This window comes from Caretta caretta, chromosome 26 (genome assembly GCF_965140235.1).
Source record: "Caretta caretta isolate rCarCar2 chromosome 26, rCarCar1.hap1, whole genome shotgun sequence".
Classification (NCBI taxonomy): domain Eukaryota; kingdom Metazoa; phylum Chordata; order Testudines; family Cheloniidae; genus Caretta; species Caretta caretta.
The window spans coordinates 5,840,891-5,860,936 of NC_134231.1; the positions used below are offsets into that span (position 1 = coordinate 5,840,891).

The following is a 20,046-nucleotide window of genomic DNA, read 5'->3' on the forward strand; positions in this document are numbered from 1 at the left end:
TGAAACTGCAGCAAGTTCTCTGAATGTCCAGAGGTCCCAGCTTGGGCTGTTTCTGCTCTATTCCTAGCAGCTGGAGCCTTTGGCTGGCTCCTCTCTGCAGTTTGCTCCCCAAGGCCACATGGCTGGGGTTGAAGGGCCCCCTTGAGTCCCAGATTCCCCACTCACTTGCTGGGCACTGGGGTCTGTCTCGGCACAATGGGGCCAAGAGCCTGGGGTAAGCAGAGAAAAGCCAACCGGCTACTCTGAGCCAATCAGTGGCAACTCCTTCTGAACAACAGATCGTCCAGCCCCGGCTCTGTCCCTCCCACCTCCTGCACACAGTGGTATCCAGCAAACCTGCATTGGGCCCGAATGGGACCTTCCACTGGCCCAGAGATGCCTCCACCCCCAAGCTGGAAGAGCCGATTCAGAGCGACTCTGGATCTGACCAGGAACTAGAGAGCTGGGCCCTGCCTGGGTGGGGCTTTGTTGTGAATAGCCTTGCCCTAGGCCTGAGTTCTGCCAGGCCACTGGCGGTTACTGAATATCAGGGAGCCAGTGGGAAGCTTTTGCCCTTATCGGTTGGACAGCTTCTAAGAGGCAGAGCTGGGTCAAATCCCTCCCTAGGGTAAGCAGGCCCAGCCCCTGCAGCAGTCACGGGGGTGCTGTGCTTCTTACTCCAGGGCTGAGTTGGGCCAATACAAAAGAGAGTAGCGAGCGAGCGCAGTGAGCAGGTCAGAGGAAACCCGACTGGCCGCTCCCCAGCGATGGCTAGTTTAGCTGCTCTGGGACCGGGTCAGAACAGAGAGACGACAGCTGCCCAGGTGTGGGTTCTGCCTGGTTTGGTGCCGTGTTTTTTTAAAAAAAGGTGAGCCGAAGAGCTTTAATACCAAACGGTAGCTCCCGAATTAGAAACCTCGGTGATCTCCTCTGCTTAACCCCCTCGGCACCAAAGCCTGGGTGCCCTGTGCAGAGTCGAGGCTCGCATGCTACACAACAATGGTGTGGGATGAGCTGGAAACACAGGCTAGCATTGCCCAGCAGGAAACGCCCTTCTGGCATGGATGAGGGACTCCAGGGCAGCTAACCCGCTCGGGCTCAGAGGGAGCTCTGCAACGGACAGGCTGCAGTTTGGGGAGCGGACAGTAGGGAGGGACGAGGTGTCAGGGAGGGAAAGGGAAGATCCAGCCCTAACCCCAGCACCCATCTATGGCAGGAGAGGCCCTGAAGTTTCTAATGCAAAAGGCTTGTTCCTTATTACAACGTGCTCATTAGAGATGGCTGGGAAGGATGAAGTGGCCACTGAGCCTGGCTCGACCTGAACTGACCCACCACATCCCCCCTCCCAAAAGCATTGGTGGAGCAGCATCACCCCTTTTCCCTCTCCCTCCTCCGAGATGGATTCACTCCCCTCGCATCCCAAACTTGGCTCTGCAGAGGAGAGGCGCACGCGTGTCCCCCTACAGCGCAACCCAGGCCAGCTCCTTGGGGCCAGACCTAATGAACAATATCTCAGCAGCTGATTCAGTCTCTCCCTGCCTCTCTCTTTCCTCACCATGCAAAACGGCAACAAGATTTCCCCCCCGAGTATGTCCAGATCGCTTAGCACAGCAGCCCCTTTTCTGGGACACTCTCGCTCACAGCTTTTTTATTTTCTCCCTCTATACGATTCCCCCACCCCTTTCCCTTCCTTTTCCTTAATATCTCTGAACACCCAAGCCCTGTAAGTGGATCCCTGCCGGAAAGCCAAACACACACACACACACACACACACACAAAAATCGAAAATCAGCCCAGCATGGACCTACCTGAGGCTATGAAGATGAAGTGGGGTGGGGAGAGGAAGGGTACGGGGGAAGAGGAAAAGAGACCTTCCTTCCCCTTCTCCCTCTGAGCACCAGCTGAGATGGACAAGAAAGCTATTGCTAATCTGCGCCCGGTGCTTGAAAACGTCAAACCTTCAGGAGTCTGAAAGCTGCAGCAGAGCGGAGGGCATGGGAGGACATCCACTCCCACACGAGTAGCTTTCTGGGAATTAGGGACACAGCCCAACTGCTCTGGCAGCTTCACTCCCCTTCAGTTCTGGCTGACGGTACGGCTTGCTCGTCCCGGACAGCTGCTGAATGGGAGTCACACACGCAAACTCCCACTGCCAGGGCTGGGGGGCGGGGGGAATGTGGGGCGGTGGGAGGAGGTTGGCTTGGGGGCAAACGGGGAAGGCTGATTATCTAGCATTGAAGCAGCGCGTTGCAAGCCTTATCTCATTAATCTTCCCAGCAAGGATCCCCCTTTTACTGATGGGGAAATTGGTGTGGGGAGATGAAGGGACACACCAAAGCCACACAGCGAATCTGTGGCAGAAGTAGGAATAGAACCCAGGGGTCCTGACCCCCCCAGCTCTCCTACCCTAAGCAAGAGGCTTCACTCTCTTGCAGAACTGAGAAGATAACCCAGGCGTCCTGATACCCAGGGCCACTATGCTAACCAAAAGTTGCACTGCCTCTCACAGCTCAGAATAGAAACCAGGAGTCCTGAGCCCAGTGCCCTCCCTGCCACAACCCCGGCTCTAACCAATAGTTCATGCTCCCCTCCAAGAGCCAAGAAGGGGCTCCCGGTCCCCTGTTCATGCCTCATGACCATTCTACCTCTCTATAGGGAAATGGCTTTTTTTTTTAAAACACCCCCCCCTCGCCCCCTTTCCCTTTCCCTATAAGCCAAGCCTGGCCAAGTGCACCTCAAGTTTCAAGAGACTGATCAGGACAAGAACTGAGGGACATAGGGTGAATGGGTCTGAGAAGAGAGGGGCGTTTTGGGCGTGTAGTGAGTGTCATTTTTTTTTCATAGTACTACTAAGTCACAAGAAGCCTGCTAGAATCAGGTGTTCAGCAGCCTCTTAAAGGGATGAGCCTGGTTAAAGGCATGGCGCCTCTTAAAGGGATGAGCCCGATCAGAGACCTTGCACCTCTTAAAGGGATGAGCCTGGGGAAAAGCAAAGGACCCCTTCAAATAAAACAAAAGGTAGAGAGGCCTACAGGATGAGCAGACAGCCTCACTGCAGGAGGCACAGGTGCCAGCAGACTCTGCCTTTAACACCCTCTGCTGCCTCAGCGACAGCGTCCCTCCACCGTCAGTTTCTTGTTACACCCCGGGTTCCCAAAAGCAGGCGCTGAGCATTGGCTGGTGTCCCAAACACTCGGGGACGGGGCAGACTCGCACCCCTCGCGTTCCAGACTTGGCTCTGCAAAGAAGACGGGCCTGCGCGCGTACCCCTGCATCGCAACCCAAACCAGCTCCTTGGGGCTGGGTCTAAGGAACGACCCCTCAGCAGCAGATTATCTCATGATTAAATCTCTTCCTGCCTCTCTCTTTCCTCACCATGTAAAATGGCAAGGAGACTCCCCACCCCCACCCCGAGCTTTATTACCCCATCCACCCCTCTGCAGTGTGCATGTCACCATGGTATCTGGGTGATACTCCAAAGCACAGGCCCCTTCATGTGCAGCCACAGGGACTGCAACCCCAAGCTGCGTTTGGGGGCATCCTATAGGGCAGGGCAAGTGCCTACTGCAGGACATATGCTAGGGCAGCCAGGGCTCTCCCAGGACACACAGCTGACCTCCCTATGGCCCTCAGCCTGGATCCCCTATCCCCTTCCTTTCCCTGGTTCCCTACCACCAGGCAGACTCCACTCCCCCATAGTCTGAGTCACCCTATCAGGTGTCTCTGGGAGAGTCTCCGGGTACATCCTATTCTTCAGGGGTTTCTTAAAGTAAGTCACAGTGGCGTGAAACTGAGCCATATAACCCCAACCCTGTGGAGGAGAGCATCAGCCGTGAGTCCTGCCAGAGAGGAAAGGGGGCTCCAAGAACGGGGGAGGGGGGAATATGACTTGCAGCATCTCATCAGCATCATGATGCACCCAGGATGCTCTGAAAGGTCCCATGCAGGTGAGATTCTGGGGTGCCCTTCAACCGAGCCCCAGGACAGCGAGGCGGGGAAGAGGGTGGCACAAAAAGGCCCTATCCTGCTTCTCCAGCAGCCCTTGAATTTTGTGCTCCCCCTGTGCACGTGTACATCCCCTGCCCAGTGGGGACTCCTGGTTATGGAGATAAGTGGCATTAACTGGATTCAAATACCTTGATGCAATTAAAAGCTCCTCTTGGAGTCTGAGGGCTTAGAAAGCCAGTCCAGGCCACAGATATAGCTTTACCGACCACAAGCTCTGTTCTGTTTCCCTCACTGGAGGTTGCCAGCCCACTTGGAAATCAATGGCAGCTCTCCAATGGCTGCCGTCTGCCTTGCCCTTAATCTCTGCTCCCACTAGTGTGGGAGTGAAGCTCTCTGCTTTGGGGATTTGCCCCATAAACCCTGATCTGGGCTCTGAAGGGCACTAGGGCCAGTCACCCAACAAAAGGGTGGGTTCTCACCGGGTTTGAATGTAGAAGAGGTTCCCAGAACCAGGCAGCAGGGCACCCTTTCATCTCTAATGGGGTTGATCACAGCGAGTAGGGCTGGTCTGGAGTTTCCCGTCGGGATGTTTTCCCACCAGGAAATGCGGATTTGTGGAAAGTGAAACATTGCACAGAGAAGGGCATCAATTTCAACAACATTTTGTACAGCGGAAAATGCAACAGAGCATTCCCATGGAAGTTGACCGGGGTCGTACGGTTTTTTGTTTCTATTTTTGAAGGAAGTTCAATAGCCAAATATAACAGCAAATTTTTTAAAAGTCAGCATTGGAATGAAACATTTTGATTCACCCAAAATAAAAGGGGGAGGGCGGATTTTGGTTTTGCAGGACATTTTGAAATTTTCGTTCCATTTCAGAATGAAAAAAAAAATGGAAAAAGTCGGTTCCCACCCTGCTGTGAGCACCAGGTTACAGGTTCAAATCCAGCCCAGGGCAAAATGTGATTTTGGCAGCCCCTCTGTGTAATGAGTTGCTGGGTCTCAATTAACGTCCCCTAGGATGGGACACCCCTGGGGCATGACATCCAGCAAGGCAAGCTTCTCTCATGTGCCAAACCCTGCCCTAAGGGACTCCCATTGGGGTGCAGGGGAGAGACCCCACATCATGGTTATTTGTTCCTTGGCCACTTTGCTCAGACAGTCAACAAGGGGACCAATTAGCGCCTGTTTGTAGCAGAGGGATGGCTGGGAGGTAGATCAGAACCGCTTCTAGCACAGGCGAGTTCTGAGCTCGTACTAATTGCCTGCCTGTTGCATGTGTTCAGACTCTAGCTTGTCACTCCCCGCTCCCCACCCTTTGGCATCAGCTGAAACCAATTATCAACTGTTTTATATCCAGGTTCCAATACAGGCGAATGGTAGCAACACAGTCTCATGCCAACATGCCACTGGTCTTTCCACTTGATGCCTTGTACAGAGCATGAGGCCAGCTTCCAGCAATATAGAGAGAAATTCAGAGCACAGGAGGCAGCCTTGCTGGGCTGAGCCAGTGGGGCTAAAGGGACAAATAAGAACTCAGCGCTGTCCCTCTGGAGGGGTGGAATCTCAAACAAGAACTCAAAAGGAGAGAAAGCAGAAGGAGCTTGGGTCAGACACCCCTGGGCTGAAATACCCCACCATGGAGGCCTGTGGATCCACCCACAGACCCCTGTATCCCACTGCAAAGGGTTAATAGAAACTGGGGGGGGAAGGATCCCTGATCTGACACACCTGGACTGTTTGAAAGCATCAGGGGGCATCTACAAGCAGAAGCATTTCCCAGCTACTGCCTGTTTGGCTGATTTCTGTAATGATTTTCTGCAGGTGTCTGGTTTCTTTGACCTATTTCATGTAATTGTTTAATCAGCTTGGTTTTGCTGTGTACAGTTTTGAGTTGGGCACACTGACAATAAGCGAATGAACTGTCTCGGATACATGTTTGCAAGGGTGACCTAGGAATCTCAGCAGTTAGACTTAGATACTATGTACAGTAAGGAGCGCCACAGAAAAACCTCAAATAGAAAGACAAACTGACAGAGGGAGGAGTACCTATGGCAAAAGAGAGTGTGTAGGGTGATTAGACAGACACAGGCAAAGGGGTCAGAAATAATTTCTCCCCAGGGATTCATTATAACCCTCTGCTAACTGCATGGAACCCCTCCTGCTGCTGTTTCATATCCAGGTGCCCTAGTCTCTGCTGTACCTAGTTCTCCAGGTGGAGAGAGGGTTAAACGCCAATAAGCCAAGCAGAACTCCAAGGTACCCAACTCCCTCTGCATTTATTTCCCATAGCAGCAGGACACAGCTCAGCTCCATCCTTGGTTTCAAGAAGTTCCCCCAGAGCATGGGGGTGCTCAGGGCTAGCTATTGGTTGGGGTTCATCTCTAGTGTTTCAGGGGCTCTTTTTCCTCTAGCAGCCAATTAACACAAGTTCTGGATTTCTTCCAGCGTTTTCTCCACCCAGAGGCTGAAGCAGCCTGACCAGACCAGACCTGGAGGCCCCCCATAGGCGATAGAAAAACCCCTGTCAGAAACAGAAAACACTCCCAGGCCCCATGTCTAGCCTCGATCAGAATGACAAACAGTGCCGAAACTCACGTCCAAAGGGGAACAGCCAGTGCTTTCACTGCGGCTTCCTGCGCTCACTCCGAGCCTCTCTGCCATAGGAGCATGTCGAGGGAGATGGGTGCTGCCGGGGAGCCATGCGTCCCACCTGCCCTCAGCTAGTCACCCCTCCTCACTTGTCTCCGTGACACCCAGTCAAGATGTCATCACCTAGAGAGCATTAGGAAGAAGGGCAAATGAGCAGCCTGCACCCAGGTGTGCTGGTAAGTAGTGGCTAGAGCAGGAGCCTGAGAGTCTGGACTCCTGAGTTCCATTCGGTTCCAGTGCACAGATCCTCAGCCAGGAGGGTCATGACTCTGGAGGGGGAGGGATGGTAAACCAGGTGTCAACGGGTTGTGACCACCATGATTACCCCTGCCCTATTGCTAAATGGAAGTGAGGTCCTGCATGGCAAAGGTTGAGAACCACGACTTCAGTGGTTAGAGCGGCGGTACTGGTGGTCAGGCACCTGGTTTCTATTCCCAGCCCTGCAACTGGAGTGGTGTCTAGTGGTTAGATCACACGGCCTGGGTTCTATTTCCAGATCTACCACTCAGGCACTCGGACAAGTTACTTCCCCTGTCAGTGCCTCAGTTTCTCCTTTTTGTCACACGAGCAAAGTCATGTCAACCTAGTGCGCGGCGAGTTTGGAGGCTTAACATTTGCAAAGTGCTTAGACATATGCTATGGAGAGAGTGCTGTAGAAATTCAAAGGATTCAATATTATTATGAATTAATGCTGCCAGCAGACACAGATCCCGCCCCACTTCTATACCAGGTGAGCTTTTTATAAAGACAGACTTTTTTTTTTTAAACTAAACCCTTCAGTTTGCTCCAATCCCAGTCTGTCTGGGACTCAGCAAGATCCATGTACCCTTCAGAACACAGAGAGTCGGCTAACCCCATCCATCTCCTGTAACTCTGCAGCTCACGAACCTAAGGGGAATCCCATTACAACCCCTGAAGGCTATTGCTTTTAGTACTTGTAAGTCCTGATGCTGCTGTGGTTGGCACCTTCCTGAGGACATGTTTTTGGTTAAAAAACAGTGGTATTTGGGGATGTGGGTCCCCAGAGAGGGGAGAAAAGGGGCTAGGAAATAGAAAAGGAACATAGATTCCCCTTAAAATGTGGGATACAGACTCCTTTAACAACCCCCACATCCTCCAACATGCCCTTGCCACCTCCGTCACTCCACCTTTCAAACCACATCCTTTCCCCAGCTCTAAAATCCCCCCCCCATAAACTACCCTACCTCTCACACCTCGTCTCTGATGAACCCCAGCCAGCCTCCTCTCTGCCCCCTCAGCCTAATCATCCCTCACACCCTAGGTAAGCAACTGGTGGGCTCTGGGCCATGTCCTTCTGAGAAACCAGCAGCTGGCATGCACCTGGCCTGGGAGCTTGGACTTGTTAGTGGGCCAAAAGTAAGTTTTTGGGGGAGTGGGAGTTGTGGCTCTCTTACCCTTCTTCCCCACCCCCTACACCCCCAGTTGGTCCAGCCAGAGCAGAGGGAGCAGTGAAAGGAGCTAAGTTCTTGCACCTACCTGAATGGAAGGTATTCCCAGATCCCGGGGAGGGGAACTTCTATCCTCTGCCACCTGGACCCCTCGGGGCTCGGGCAGTCTCAGAGCAGCTGGGGATTGAGTTTCTCATTGTGTCTCCTTGCCCTCCTTGTTGGTAGCATAGCCTGGGAGCCAGCTGAAGGCTCTGCGAGCTGCCAACAAAGAGGCTGCATTTAAACAACAGACATAATTATGCTTTTGATACCGTCTGCTAAAAATACAGCTCTGTTCAGTGCTGCAAGCCATGTGTGTGCGGGCTCACATGGCCCCTGAATGGCAGCAGCTGACTCAGGCAGGGGGAAGGGGGGCCTGTGGAGAAAGGAGGAGGGAGAGGCAGACGGAGGTGAGGGAGGGAAAGGGAGAGACAGCGAGGCATGGTTGGACACACACAGAGTGAGGGAATCCAAGCCAGGCTTCGGTGCCCGTGTCAGATGGGGACAGGGCTCCTCTGGCTCGGGCTTGTGGAGTCTGTCCCTGTCTCAGGTGGTGGTGGGGCTCCCTCAGGCTGGATCAGGGCCAGTCACAGAGGGGTAAGGGGCTCCCTCGGTATATGGGCTGGGGCCAAGCAGTGCCCCATCCATCTGGGCTGGTGAGAGAAGAATCACAGAAAGGAGTTTGGCTTTTATCCCTCACCCTGCTCTGCCCTTTTGGGCATCACAGGAGACATAGACCTTCCTGCGAATGCCCCCAGCAGGGCGCAGAGTTCTGGGGTGGCTGCTGAGGACCAGTGTGCTCCTAGGCTGCGTGGGGAGAGGGAGGGGCAAGGTGCCGGAGCTGCCAGCCCCAGAAGGACCAGGGAGAGCCGTGCAGTCAGCAGGAAACCAGCCTCCATAATTCCCCTTCCCAACCCGAGTGAGTTCTCAGCAGCTCTCTCTCTCTCAAATCCTGCTCTGGGCATCCAGAAAGAGAGAGGGAGGAGATGGACTGGGGGTGGGGGGTCACTTATGGAGGGTCCTAAGAGGCAGAGTGGAGGAGAAGGGGAACAGTCAGGGATCAGAAGAGGAGAATGGGTAAAAGTTGGTGGGGGGGGGAGATGGACTGTTGGGGATTTCCAAGTATACAGCTGTTTGCAGTTCCCTGGGGAACAAAAGCTCTAAGGACCCCCCCACCCTCCATCCATTTCCCATTTCCCTGCTCCTAGCACTGGATCCCAGTCCTGTCCCTAACCCAGACACCCAACTGACAGAGCACAGCCATTCAGCGGCAGAACATTCCTAGCACCCGAGGCAGGAAGAAAACCGATCACTGCCCTTGTTTGCGGTTTCACTCCTACATGGGGAGGGGAAGAGGCAACCCCCAGTACACTTGCTGCCTCATGCCTCCTATTAACTCAAACAAAACAGCCACACGAAGCAGTTCCTCTGTCCACATGAGGCTACAGCCCCCCAAAATCTTCCCTTGCCCAATGCTGAAAAAATAACAACCAACCTACCCACCCCTTTAACTCCCCTACTTCAAAAGCCATTGCCCTCCCCTGAGCACACCTGGCTGCTGGTTTGCAATCACTTGCCCCTTTCCCAGCTGAGTCTGATAATGGAACAGGGCTAGTTGGCCCCAGGCCCGCTAGCCCTTAAAGGGGCAGGCCAAACTGTTACAACTCCCTCAAGTCATTCTCTCCCCTCTGCACCCTGTCCCCCCCACCTTCACCCTGCTCGGCAAGTGCACAAGCCCAGCTTGTGGGTTTGCCACACCTCCTGGGTCAGGTGTGGGTTCTCTTCTATCCAAACCGGGCCTGGGTCAGGCACAAGTTATCTTTTAATAGACCTAATAGCCCCCCATCACCCCACCCCGCTAATTGATTCCAGGTTGTGCCCCCATTTAGCATTCAGGTAAAGACCTTTCCTATTGCCTGGCTCACTGATGGGCTTCTCTGGAGGGGATGCAGCTGCCAGGGGTGAGGAAAGGGGCTTGCGTGCAGCATTGGAAGGGTTAATGCAGACAGAAGGTGCCGGTATCAGACAGCCAGGGCAAGTGGGGTGCCACCTGGGCTGACCGAAACGGACAGCTTGGACAGGAAGGGAGCTCGCTTCACTCTTTGCAAGGAAGGGACCATCTGGAGCCCTACAGGGAGCTGGGGAGCCCATTGCAGAAGCCTTGCTATGGTACTGACCCATCTCTTCCTTGGGGTTTCAAGGCCTGTTCCCTCCATTCCTATCCACAGGCTGGCAGTGCAAGTAGCAGGGCTGTCAGGTTAACTCCTTGAATGTTGCCAGCCATTCCCAGTAGCTGCATTTAGAGCACACCAGGTATACCTTGGCAGAGCACCTCTGCTGTGCCAGGGGTGGGCTGGCAGAACAGTACACAGGGAACTGTCAGGGGCAGGGCACACCTCTCCCTCTGTGCATGGTAAAAAGCACAAAGATACAGATGTGAATGGTCACCTGCGGTCTGGAGTAAGCCCCAGCAGCTCGCTTATTACACAGACTGACGCAGCCCAGAGGGACCAGCAGCAACAGTATTAAGGGAGGTGTTTGCCAAATGCTGTGTAGCATGCCGGCTGGGGGAGGCATCAGACAGTCCTGGTTGGTAACTTCCTTTGGGCGCACAGCCAAGACCTCCCCAAGGACTAAGAGTCCAGCAGAGATTTGGTCTTTGCAGCCTGTTAAGGAATAAACAACCCATCTTATCTCCCTCCCCCAGTTATTGACCTCTTGCATCAAGCAGGGGCAGGTGCCAGCCCAGATGCATTGAGATTGTCTGACCTGAAACGTGGCTGCCTGACGAGAAACGTGGCTGCCTGCCTGACGTGGCTGCCTGCCCTGGGGAAAGCGGGTTCACATGCAGTCCGATCTGAGCAATGGCCGGCTCTGTTTAGGGCTAGTTTGGCCCAGTTTGTTAAGAGAATCTATCGTCTGTTCAGAGACCCCCTTGGGAAGCAGAGTCTTTGTCTGCTGGTGGCTGGTAAGGCCCCTGTATCCAGGGAGGCAGGCGTTACCATGACCTTGGTCCCACCTGCTGGGAGATGCCATGGTCTTCATAATGAGTGACCTTGCTGAGATGGGGGGAAGGCAGGACCCAGGATGGCCATTCTCTGCCAGGTGAGAACTCAGGTGCTAGCTAGTGGCTCTTCTTAAAGGCCCAGTTCCTGGCACAACCCCCCCTTCTTCCATCCTTTGAGTAGCTCTCCCAGTGCCTAGCAGGGCAGGTGAGGGACCTACGCAACTCATCCCCTCCCTACTCAGCTATTGTAGACTGTAAGGGCAGACAGGACCATCGCTGACCTCCTGCACCTGGCAGGCCACAGAACCTCGCCCACCAAATCGACACCCAGCTAAACCCTTTTACCTTTGGCAGGTCCAAGAGTACAGAGCGTTCCGTTCCTCTGGCTCTTGTCCTTCCCAGCTTCACGCTCCCACCACCTGCACATGCGCTTAACTGGCATAACAGCCAAGGACTGTCAGTAACCAGCTGGGGCAACATGGGGCTGCCCCCAGGCGAGCACCATGTTCCTGCTCCCCAGGGAACGGTGTATCCCTCCCTCCCAGAAGAATCTGGCCTATTTGGTCAGTATGATGCAGCAGCCATCAGCCTGTGGGACACTGAACCCTCCCCCTCCCCCACATCCAACCCACAGAGGCTGGCTGAGGTTGTCTGTGTGTCTATGTGTGTGGGGGGATCCCACATGAGGCGCTTCGGACACCAGCTCATGCTTAGCCACGTCCTCCTGGTATACCAGAAGCTGCCCTGTCTCCACCCTCTTAGGAAGCACCATGAGGAGGGTTGTGGGACCTATCTGACCAAGGTGAGTGAGGAGCAGGAACAAAGAATAGGCAGCCCAAGGGCTGCTTTACATAATCCCCAAGACCCCTTGTTGTGGGGAAAACATGCTTGAAGAGGATTTCCAAAGCATTGGTGGTGGATAAAGGGACATCCATCCAATGAGCAAGGAAGAGGCATGATCTTCTAGATGATCCACTAGACTGGGAATCAGGAGATCGGGGTTCTATGCTTGACTCTGCCACAGATTCCCTGGGTGATCTTGGGCAAGTCAAATCATCTATCTGTGCCTCAATTTTCCACCTGTAACATGGGGAGAATAACCCCTCCTTTCTCTCACCCTTTGGCTTTGTCTATTCAGACCATGAGCTCTTTGAGGTGGAGACTCTCTCTCACTCCAAGTGTGTACAGCAACTAGCGTAGCGGGGCCCCATTATCATTGGACGCCTCTGGCTGCTCCTGGAATACCCCTAATAACCAGTGCACTTGAGCAGCAGGGCTTTCTCTTTTCATCCAGGCTGCCAAGTGCTCCGCACCCACCACTGAGGCCAGATTTTCAACAGAGCCCCGTGCCCACCATAAACTCAGAGTCACGAGTTCTTCTGAAAAACGGAGCTACTCCCTCTCAGGTCATGGCAGGCAAGTGGGGAGGCAGGAGGGGATGAAAGAACCCGCTTCCCTCAAAAAAAGGTCAGTTAGATTTTATATTGTTTAAAAAGCCCAACCACTAAGAGCATGACCCTGCTTGGCAGAAGATTCAGAGAGCCCAGACAGCCCTTGCAATTCAAACAGAATCAGCAGAGGCCACTAACAACAGTCCTGCTCGGCGGTTCATCCGTAAAAGTACCCCTGCCCCAGAGACCCCGCACGCTTTAACAAAGGGACTAGGGGAGACCCCAGCACAGATTCAACTACCACCCCAGCCCAAGTGGGCTCCTCCCTGTCTGACACCGGTACAGACCCCATTACCTGCTCCCCCCCCCCCCCCGCCCCAGCCTGAGAGAGCCCCCTCCCTGTCTGACACTGGCTTTATTAGCGATCACTTTTCATCTGGCATGGTCACAGGGCTCAGAGGAATCCTGGCTGGAGTCTCCTGCCTCTGGAATATACTCCCTGCAGAGCACTGCACGGACATTGTCCCTGTATTTCCGTCAATGAAGCGTTAACAGGACAAGGAAAACCCGGCCAAATACCTCTTCTGAAAAGGTCACAGGAGATGAGGGAACAATTGAGAAATCTGGCCTAAAACCTTTTGGTGCCGAAGGCCAGGCACTGTGTGTGCATGGAACCCAAGCCAATGCAGAGGGTCCACACATCCCCTCTAGCGAGGACTCCTGGGTTCTATTCCTGGCTTTGCCATGGGATAGTCCATGGAAAATGGCTGCCCATGCTGCGTGCAGATGCTGGCAGGGAAGCCTGGCTGGTCAGAGATGGGGAGTAGCAGGAAGATGTCGACGCAGGTCAGCAACCTGGCCCTCACTTCTGTCTGCAATACAGTGGTTTTCATGGACCCCTGCAGACTATGTCCAAGATTTGCAAAGGGGTCTGCAGCTCCCTTTGAAATTCTTTAGTGGTCTGCAAATTAAAAGAGGTTGAAAACCCCTGCTCTAGTACATTCACTCAGAGACCGAGCGCTGGGGAAGCTGATTAGAGAGACGTGAGCAGCCCTGGGCTCAAAGATTAGTGGCCTCCTGTAACCCCCGCAAAGGGAACATCAAGTGCTCAGCTGTTCGTGGCCTCGCCTGGGCAGGGGGGTTTTACAAAGGGAACAGAGGGGCTGGCTCTTGGTGAGATAGCAAAGGGAGAGTGAATACAGCAGAGCCCCTGAGTTTGGATCTGACTAATGACCGGGGCTATGCAGGAGAAGCTAGCTCATGTCTGGCCTTGGAATCTGTGACTAATAAGTGAAATGAGTTCGGTGGTTTTCAGTCTAATCGAAAATGGCTGTTTGGGCAGTACCACTGCATGGCTTGGGGTAAGCGGCAGCGTCCGCTCAGACAGACCAGAGCATGACTGCAGGTCACGACTGAGAGGTCAGAGAGCTGCGGGGAGAGGGCTGTGGGTTGGGACAGAGGGGTGTTGGCAGCACACGGAGGGGAACTTTGCACATTACCTGCCCCCACAATGCTTGGGTCTAACCAGCCTCTGTCAAAATTCTCCTAGAAACTTTAAAAGGAGGGGAAACCTGGCCCTTCTGAGCAGGCGAGGAGGGGGGTGGTCACGTCTCCCTTCTGCTATTGCCTCTGCGATGATGTGGAGTACAGGCCCCGCTCAGTTACCCGAGGACAGATAGGACCCTGGCAGCAGGTTTGGTGACTGGAAAGAAACTTCTCCACGGCTGGGCAAGCTCAGGTCAGCCTGATAATTGCTCCGCTGGCCTCATGCCAAAGGGGAGATTATGGCTTTGCTGACTGCGAACTGGCACAGGCCAGGGAGCTGACACAGCTGGTATCAGTGTCTGGCACTGGACGAGGGGCGGGGGAAGGGTCCCGCTGCCTCTGTCCTCAGCAGCACCTGCTGGGGAGACACACCGCAAGCAGCTCCTCCGGTAGGGGATGTGAGGAGCAATGGGCAGACTTTGGCCAGCCCTTCCTGGGAAAGGAACCTTCTCCATGCCCCTCCTTGGGGTCCGCATCCTAGGCAGGACTCTGCCAGGAGGTTTCTCCTCTTAAGCTGGGAGCCAGATGTTCTCAAGCACTTAGAGCAGCAGGGAGTGGGAGTTAGGACTCCTGGGTTCTATTCCCAGTTCTGCCATTAAGTTGCTCTGTGACCTTGGGGTCCTAACCTCTCCCTACCTCTGTTTCCCCATCTGTAAAATGGGGATAACGATGCCACTTTTCTTCCTGAGACTTATTATGTAAACAGCCTCAGAAACACCCCGTGGTCCCATTGCTCTGTTCACTTCAGCCCAAGGCCCAAACCAGCCAGCGGCTGTGGCTTTCCCCCAGCCCAGGGAGTCTGTGGCTACACTGCGGTTTCTCCTGCAGAGATGGGTGCAAGATGTGCTCGGAATCAGGCCCAAAGTCAGGGAGGGGGCTGAGTCCTAATAACAGTGGCACACAGAGCTGTAGGTGCTGAGCGATAGGTGCCCAGCACCTCTCAGGATCAAGCCCTCGCCAGCAGCAGAGTTACACAAGCAAAGGGAGCTGAGTCTTCCAGCAGCCAGAAACACCAGGGTGACCTTAACCCTTTAGGAGCCAGAGGCTTGCAAGCACACTGGGATGATGAAATGACCACGGAAATCACAGAGTCCTGTTTCAGCATCCTCCTCCCTGAGCCGTATCCTTGGAGGAACCGCTCTGCCTAAGCAGATTGAGCAGGATTACAGGCAACCTCTGGCCCATTTCCTCCCTGCCCCCCAGCCTTCCTCCTCCGCTGCTTTAAGTAATAGTCTCCAAGACGGTTTTACACAGCTAATCCAGCCACCTCCATCTAATCTGCTCCAACGCCCACTGTCTGCTGCGTGGCCCCCCACAGAGCGCCCAAAGCCCTGCCCCACATAACGGCGGCCCGGCTGTGCCTTCCCTCCATACAGCCGGTGGGGTCACCCTTCTTCCCACTGGGTTCCACTGCTTAGCACGCACGCAAGCCCCGCTCACCTCCGGCCCCGGGGCAGAGCAACCACAGATATCCCAGCTGGAGAGGCAGTGAGGAGCCACGGTTTAAAAATAAGGTTGTCCAAAGCTCCTCGTGAGCCAGGATTGGGCTCTCCGCCTGGAAGGTTAGGACATGCAGTTTGTGCAAGCGAGGACGCTGCTGAGGCTGAGCCAGAGAGGGCTTTCCAGGGCGCCGCTTAGGGGAGGAAGCAGCACAGAGGGCTCACCAGGGCCCGGCGGGATTTGGGGGGAGAGTGGCTGACGGGGAGAGAACCAGAATCGCCTCCCTGACACCCTTCCCACCCAGCTGTCTCCCCGCCTCCACCCACCTGAACCTGCCCTTTGGGGGTCTGCACAGCTCCACTCCCTCCGCGCTCTGCCAGCACCAACCCTCGGCCAGCGATGGGGAAAAGTACCAGCCATGGGAGGCCTCCTCTTCCCGCCTACATCTCCATGGCCGCACCCTCCTCTGGGGGACAGTGGGGCTGGCTCCAACCCTCTCCCCCTTCAGCTCCCTCCTGCAGATGCCCCCCGGGCTCCCCGCTGGCTGCTGTGACTCACAAAGCAAACAGAGTGACTGCACGGTCAGTTTGTGGCCTAGCCCTCCTCTCATCAGACTGTTGGCTCCTCAGGGCAGGGACCTGGCTGTCTAGCACCCTGCCCCTCCCCAGCACTACACCCACGAGCATTGATGTAAGCAGCTACATGTGGTGGAGGACCACGGAGTGCCTGGCCCCTTGTCTGCAGGGCTTGGCGTAGAAGGGAATGGATGGATGGAACAGACTGGAGGGCCCAGAAGGGGGCAAAGGCCAAGGAAGGAGGAGAGAGGGTCCAAGGAGAAATGGGATGAAACTGAGCAGAGCACAGGCTGAATAGGATGCCCCAGCAGTGAGCTCTGCAGCCTGAGGAAGCACTTTGCCCAGAGAACAGTGAGAAACCTGCGGGTGGAGGCTTCGGAGACACTGGACAAAGCCCAAGCATGCAGGGAACAACCCTGCCTTGGCTTGGGGCACAGAAGGAAGGAGAGATGGCCCTCTCACTCTCTGCTTGCTACAGGGCCAAGGCAGCACCGCCAGCCCAGAGCAGGAGGGGAGACTGGGCCCACAGCCATTCCCGGAACACCCCTGGCTCCGTGTTCAGCTGCAGATCCAGGGGTTAACGCGAGGGGGAAGCTGGAGGCTTAGACTAGGCTGAGCACATGTACCCAGCATCCAGGCCTCATGGAGAGACATGAAGCATACAGTGAGAGGGCCGAGTCCAGCATAGACGATTAGGCGTCTCAGAACCAGAGGGCCCAGCAAACCTGGCCCCCCAGGAGGCAAGCCCCCCAGTAAATTACCCACATGCACTAGGGGCTGAGGGGCAGCACCACAGACCCCACATCTGCACTAATTTACTTACAGAGGATAGCAAACCCTGGGCGCTCGGGGGCCCAGCGCCCAGCCCTGCTGTTACCCAGAAGTCCCCAGGAGCCCCACCCAACCTCAGCACCGCTTTCTGTGTTACCCAGACTCCCTGGGGTCCCGTCCAGCCCCACATGCAGTGTCCCACAATCCCTACCACACCCGGCCTCAGCTCCACCTTGTCGGTGACCCGGAAGCACTCACACGCTGATTGCATTTCCTACGGCCCCAGTCACGCCCATTGGTCCAGGATGGGCAGAGAGGTCCTGGGGCAGCTCCAGGACTTGCTGGTGGAGTAAGGAGATGGCCCCCTCCCAGACCTCTCTACAGGGCCCAACAAACCCTTGTACTTACCAAATCCTCCCTGGCAGCCTTTCCAGCAGCACCCACCATGCCAAGCCCCAGCCAGAGGCACCGGGCACCCTTAGCCATTGCTAGGCATGCCCAGCCTCCCCTAGCCAGGCATCGCCCCAGGTCCACACAGCCAAGAGCTGCAGCGGGGAAGCTGGCCACCATAACCCTGACCTCTGCATCTACAGCCAGCTTGGAATGAGGTCACGGCCCAAGGCAGCTAGGCTGCAAGGCTCCCTGCTCCTCCTCCAAACCTTCCCTTCCTCCCCTTTCCCCCAGCTGGCCTTCAAACACGCAGTGCAGGAGCTCTTTGCAGAGAGACAGGCCAGCTGGCGGCCCGGCGAGGAGACAGCTACTGCCACACAGTGGGATCCCACGCCTACTGCAGCAAGGGGTGCTCTTCCTCCTCGACCTCCCGATCAGATTCCTCGGGGGTGCGACTCTCCAAGGGGTCTTTGCAGGGATTTGGAAAAGTTAAACGTGTGTTTATGTCCAAGAGATGAGTAAGGACAAGGCAGAGCCGGCCCCTACCTTGTGCTCCAGCTGTACTGCCCGGCTTTTCAACCACCTCCTGCCACTCCTGGGCAAAGCAACTTCTGCCCAGCCAGGACTGGCATCACACGGCCCAGCCCAGTCGCTACCTAGATACACTCCAGGATCTGAAACCCTCCTGTGCCTGGAAGCCAGGCTCAGACTCAGCATCACCAAATGCTATCAGCGCTGAGGAGCCCAACTGTATCTCCCCAGCGATGCTCCTCCATCCCCCTGGCATGGCTCCTGGCAGGAGCAAAGGTGAACAGCCCGCCATCCCCCACCCGCCTCAGTGCAGAGCAGCGGTTCTGAGGCTGCACCTAGAGCATCTGATTTGCTGTACTCAAACCAAAAGTCACACACGACAGCTGAACGCCCTTTCCTCTCCTCCCTGTGCAGGCCCCAGCAGCTGCCGAGACTAGGCCCTCAGCCTGGGGGCTGCTCCCTCCCTTGCCCCTATCCATGGTCTGCCACAGATTTAGGAACAAGAAAGCTCACAACCTCAGGCTCCCATGTGGCACAGGAAGGAGATTCTCCAGCTCTGATCAACCCTGTGCTCCATTCAGCCCGGTCCCGCTTGCAGCCTTCAAGAGAAGGTGCAAGAAACCCTCGGTGGGACAATTATAAAATCAACTGCCCAGAAAGTGACTCCAGTCAGGAAGAAAGTCAGTGATCAGCTTGTGCCCTGAAGCAGGAAAGTTTTTGTTCTTCCTATTTCTGTAACCTGTCTACCATAGCTGAGGGCATTCTCATTGATTACATAAGTGTCCAATCTTTTGACTGCTAAGATGGCCTGGAGCAACATAGCATGGGGCCATGAGTTCCACGTGCTAATTGTGCAAAAAAAAAAAAAAAGTCTTTTATCAGTTTTAAATGTGTTACCTTTCAGTTTTATTAAATTTCCCCTTCATCTTGTGTTATGAAAGAATAAAGAGGAACAGCTGGTCTACCTTCCCCATTTCATTCATTATCTTACATACCTCTAGCCACCCAGTCCCTCTCATTCATACACTCTCTAAAGGAAACAGGCCTGGTCTTTCCATTCTTTCTCCATTTTTCTAGAGTGTTGGAAGTTTATTTTGTGTGCACTCCTCCCCCGCCCCCCACTTCCTGCAGTGTTCTTTTGGAGGCAGACGGGACTACTCCAGCTGAGGGTGTACCGTTACTGAAAATCTCTCATGATAGGAGGTATTATTTTCTAGGCTATTCCTCATGCAGCCTAGCGTTTTGGTTGCCTTCCAGCCCTTGCTGCATTCTGCACTAGAGTCTTCATTGAGCGGTTCACAGTGACACAGGAAGCAAGCACGCAGGCAGAGTTCCTTTAGAACCTAACAAAGTTATTCCCTCCAATGTTTACAATTTAATCCAGCAGCAGGCTGCCCATTCACCTAACTTAGGGGGAGGGGCTCTGAAGTTCCCCACTCTTGATTCGCCTAAATAATTGTGTCATTTTCACATTTTGCCTCCTCCTGGTTCATCCTCTTTTCCAGATCACCATTAGTACTCGTTTTATAGTAGCACCTAAGAGCCCCGGTCACAAACCAGGGCCCTATGCGCTAGGCACTGTACAAACAGAACAAAGAGAGAGTTCTCATCCAAAAGATCTTACACATGCTTTAGACACCAGTGCTAGAGGGGAACGCTCTGCTCCCCCCCGTTGCCTTCTATTATACTAACAGTTAAGCATTTCTGCCTACTCTCTTTTCTATCATTAGCCACTTTCTCATGTAGGACAGTACTTTGCCTCTCAACTCCAGGACTACTTCGGTTCCTTAGCCAGCTCTTTTGAAGGACTTTGCCTAAGGCCCTTTGGAAGTCCAAAGAAGCAATTTCATCTGGTACTCCTTCACCCACTGCTTTGTGGACATGTTATAAAGACTACCTGTAGTACATTTTCCTATCTAGAAGCTGTGCTGTTTTGTAGCTATCACATCCATCTAGGAGTTTTATAGTCATCTAATCCCAGCTGCAGTAAGGATCACCAGCGTAATTCCCAGCATTGGCCTCAACAACTCTTTAAAGATAACTACAACAGTTGCTGGCCCTGGGACACAGACGGTTCTACCCCAGGGACAAGGCACTGTTCTGAGATTCATCTCAGCTGGAACAGGAGCATCTGCTGCCCTACGTACAGTTTTCCACCCACCCTGCCTTTGCCCATGATGGTGGATTTGCTTGGATGACTTTTTAGACTAACATTTCATTCCCCAGCATAGCACCCTGCCTAAACAGCCAGCAGCATTTCAATCCCATGCAGGGTGCTCACTTGTGATTAGAAAGGGGGAGTGGAATGCCCACTCCTTGTATGGCTTTATCATGGGGAAACTGAGTCACCAAAAAAAAAAAATCTATAC

The 20,046-nt window shown here is 54.4% G+C and overlaps 1 protein-coding gene across 1 annotated transcript in view; it reads right to left on the minus strand.

The window, feature by feature from the left end:
* HR (HR lysine demethylase and nuclear receptor corepressor) overlaps positions 1-8,309 on the minus strand; it is a 47,423-nt gene extending 39,114 nt beyond the window's left edge. The window contains 2 exon segments of the mRNA XM_075123373.1: positions 6,526-6,702; positions 8,077-8,309. Of these exon segments, the coding sequence (XP_074979474.1) occupies positions 6,526-6,591 (66 nt within the window). The 5' untranslated portion in view covers positions 6,592-6,702; positions 8,077-8,309.
* Positions 8,310-20,046: the final 11,737 nt, after the last annotated feature.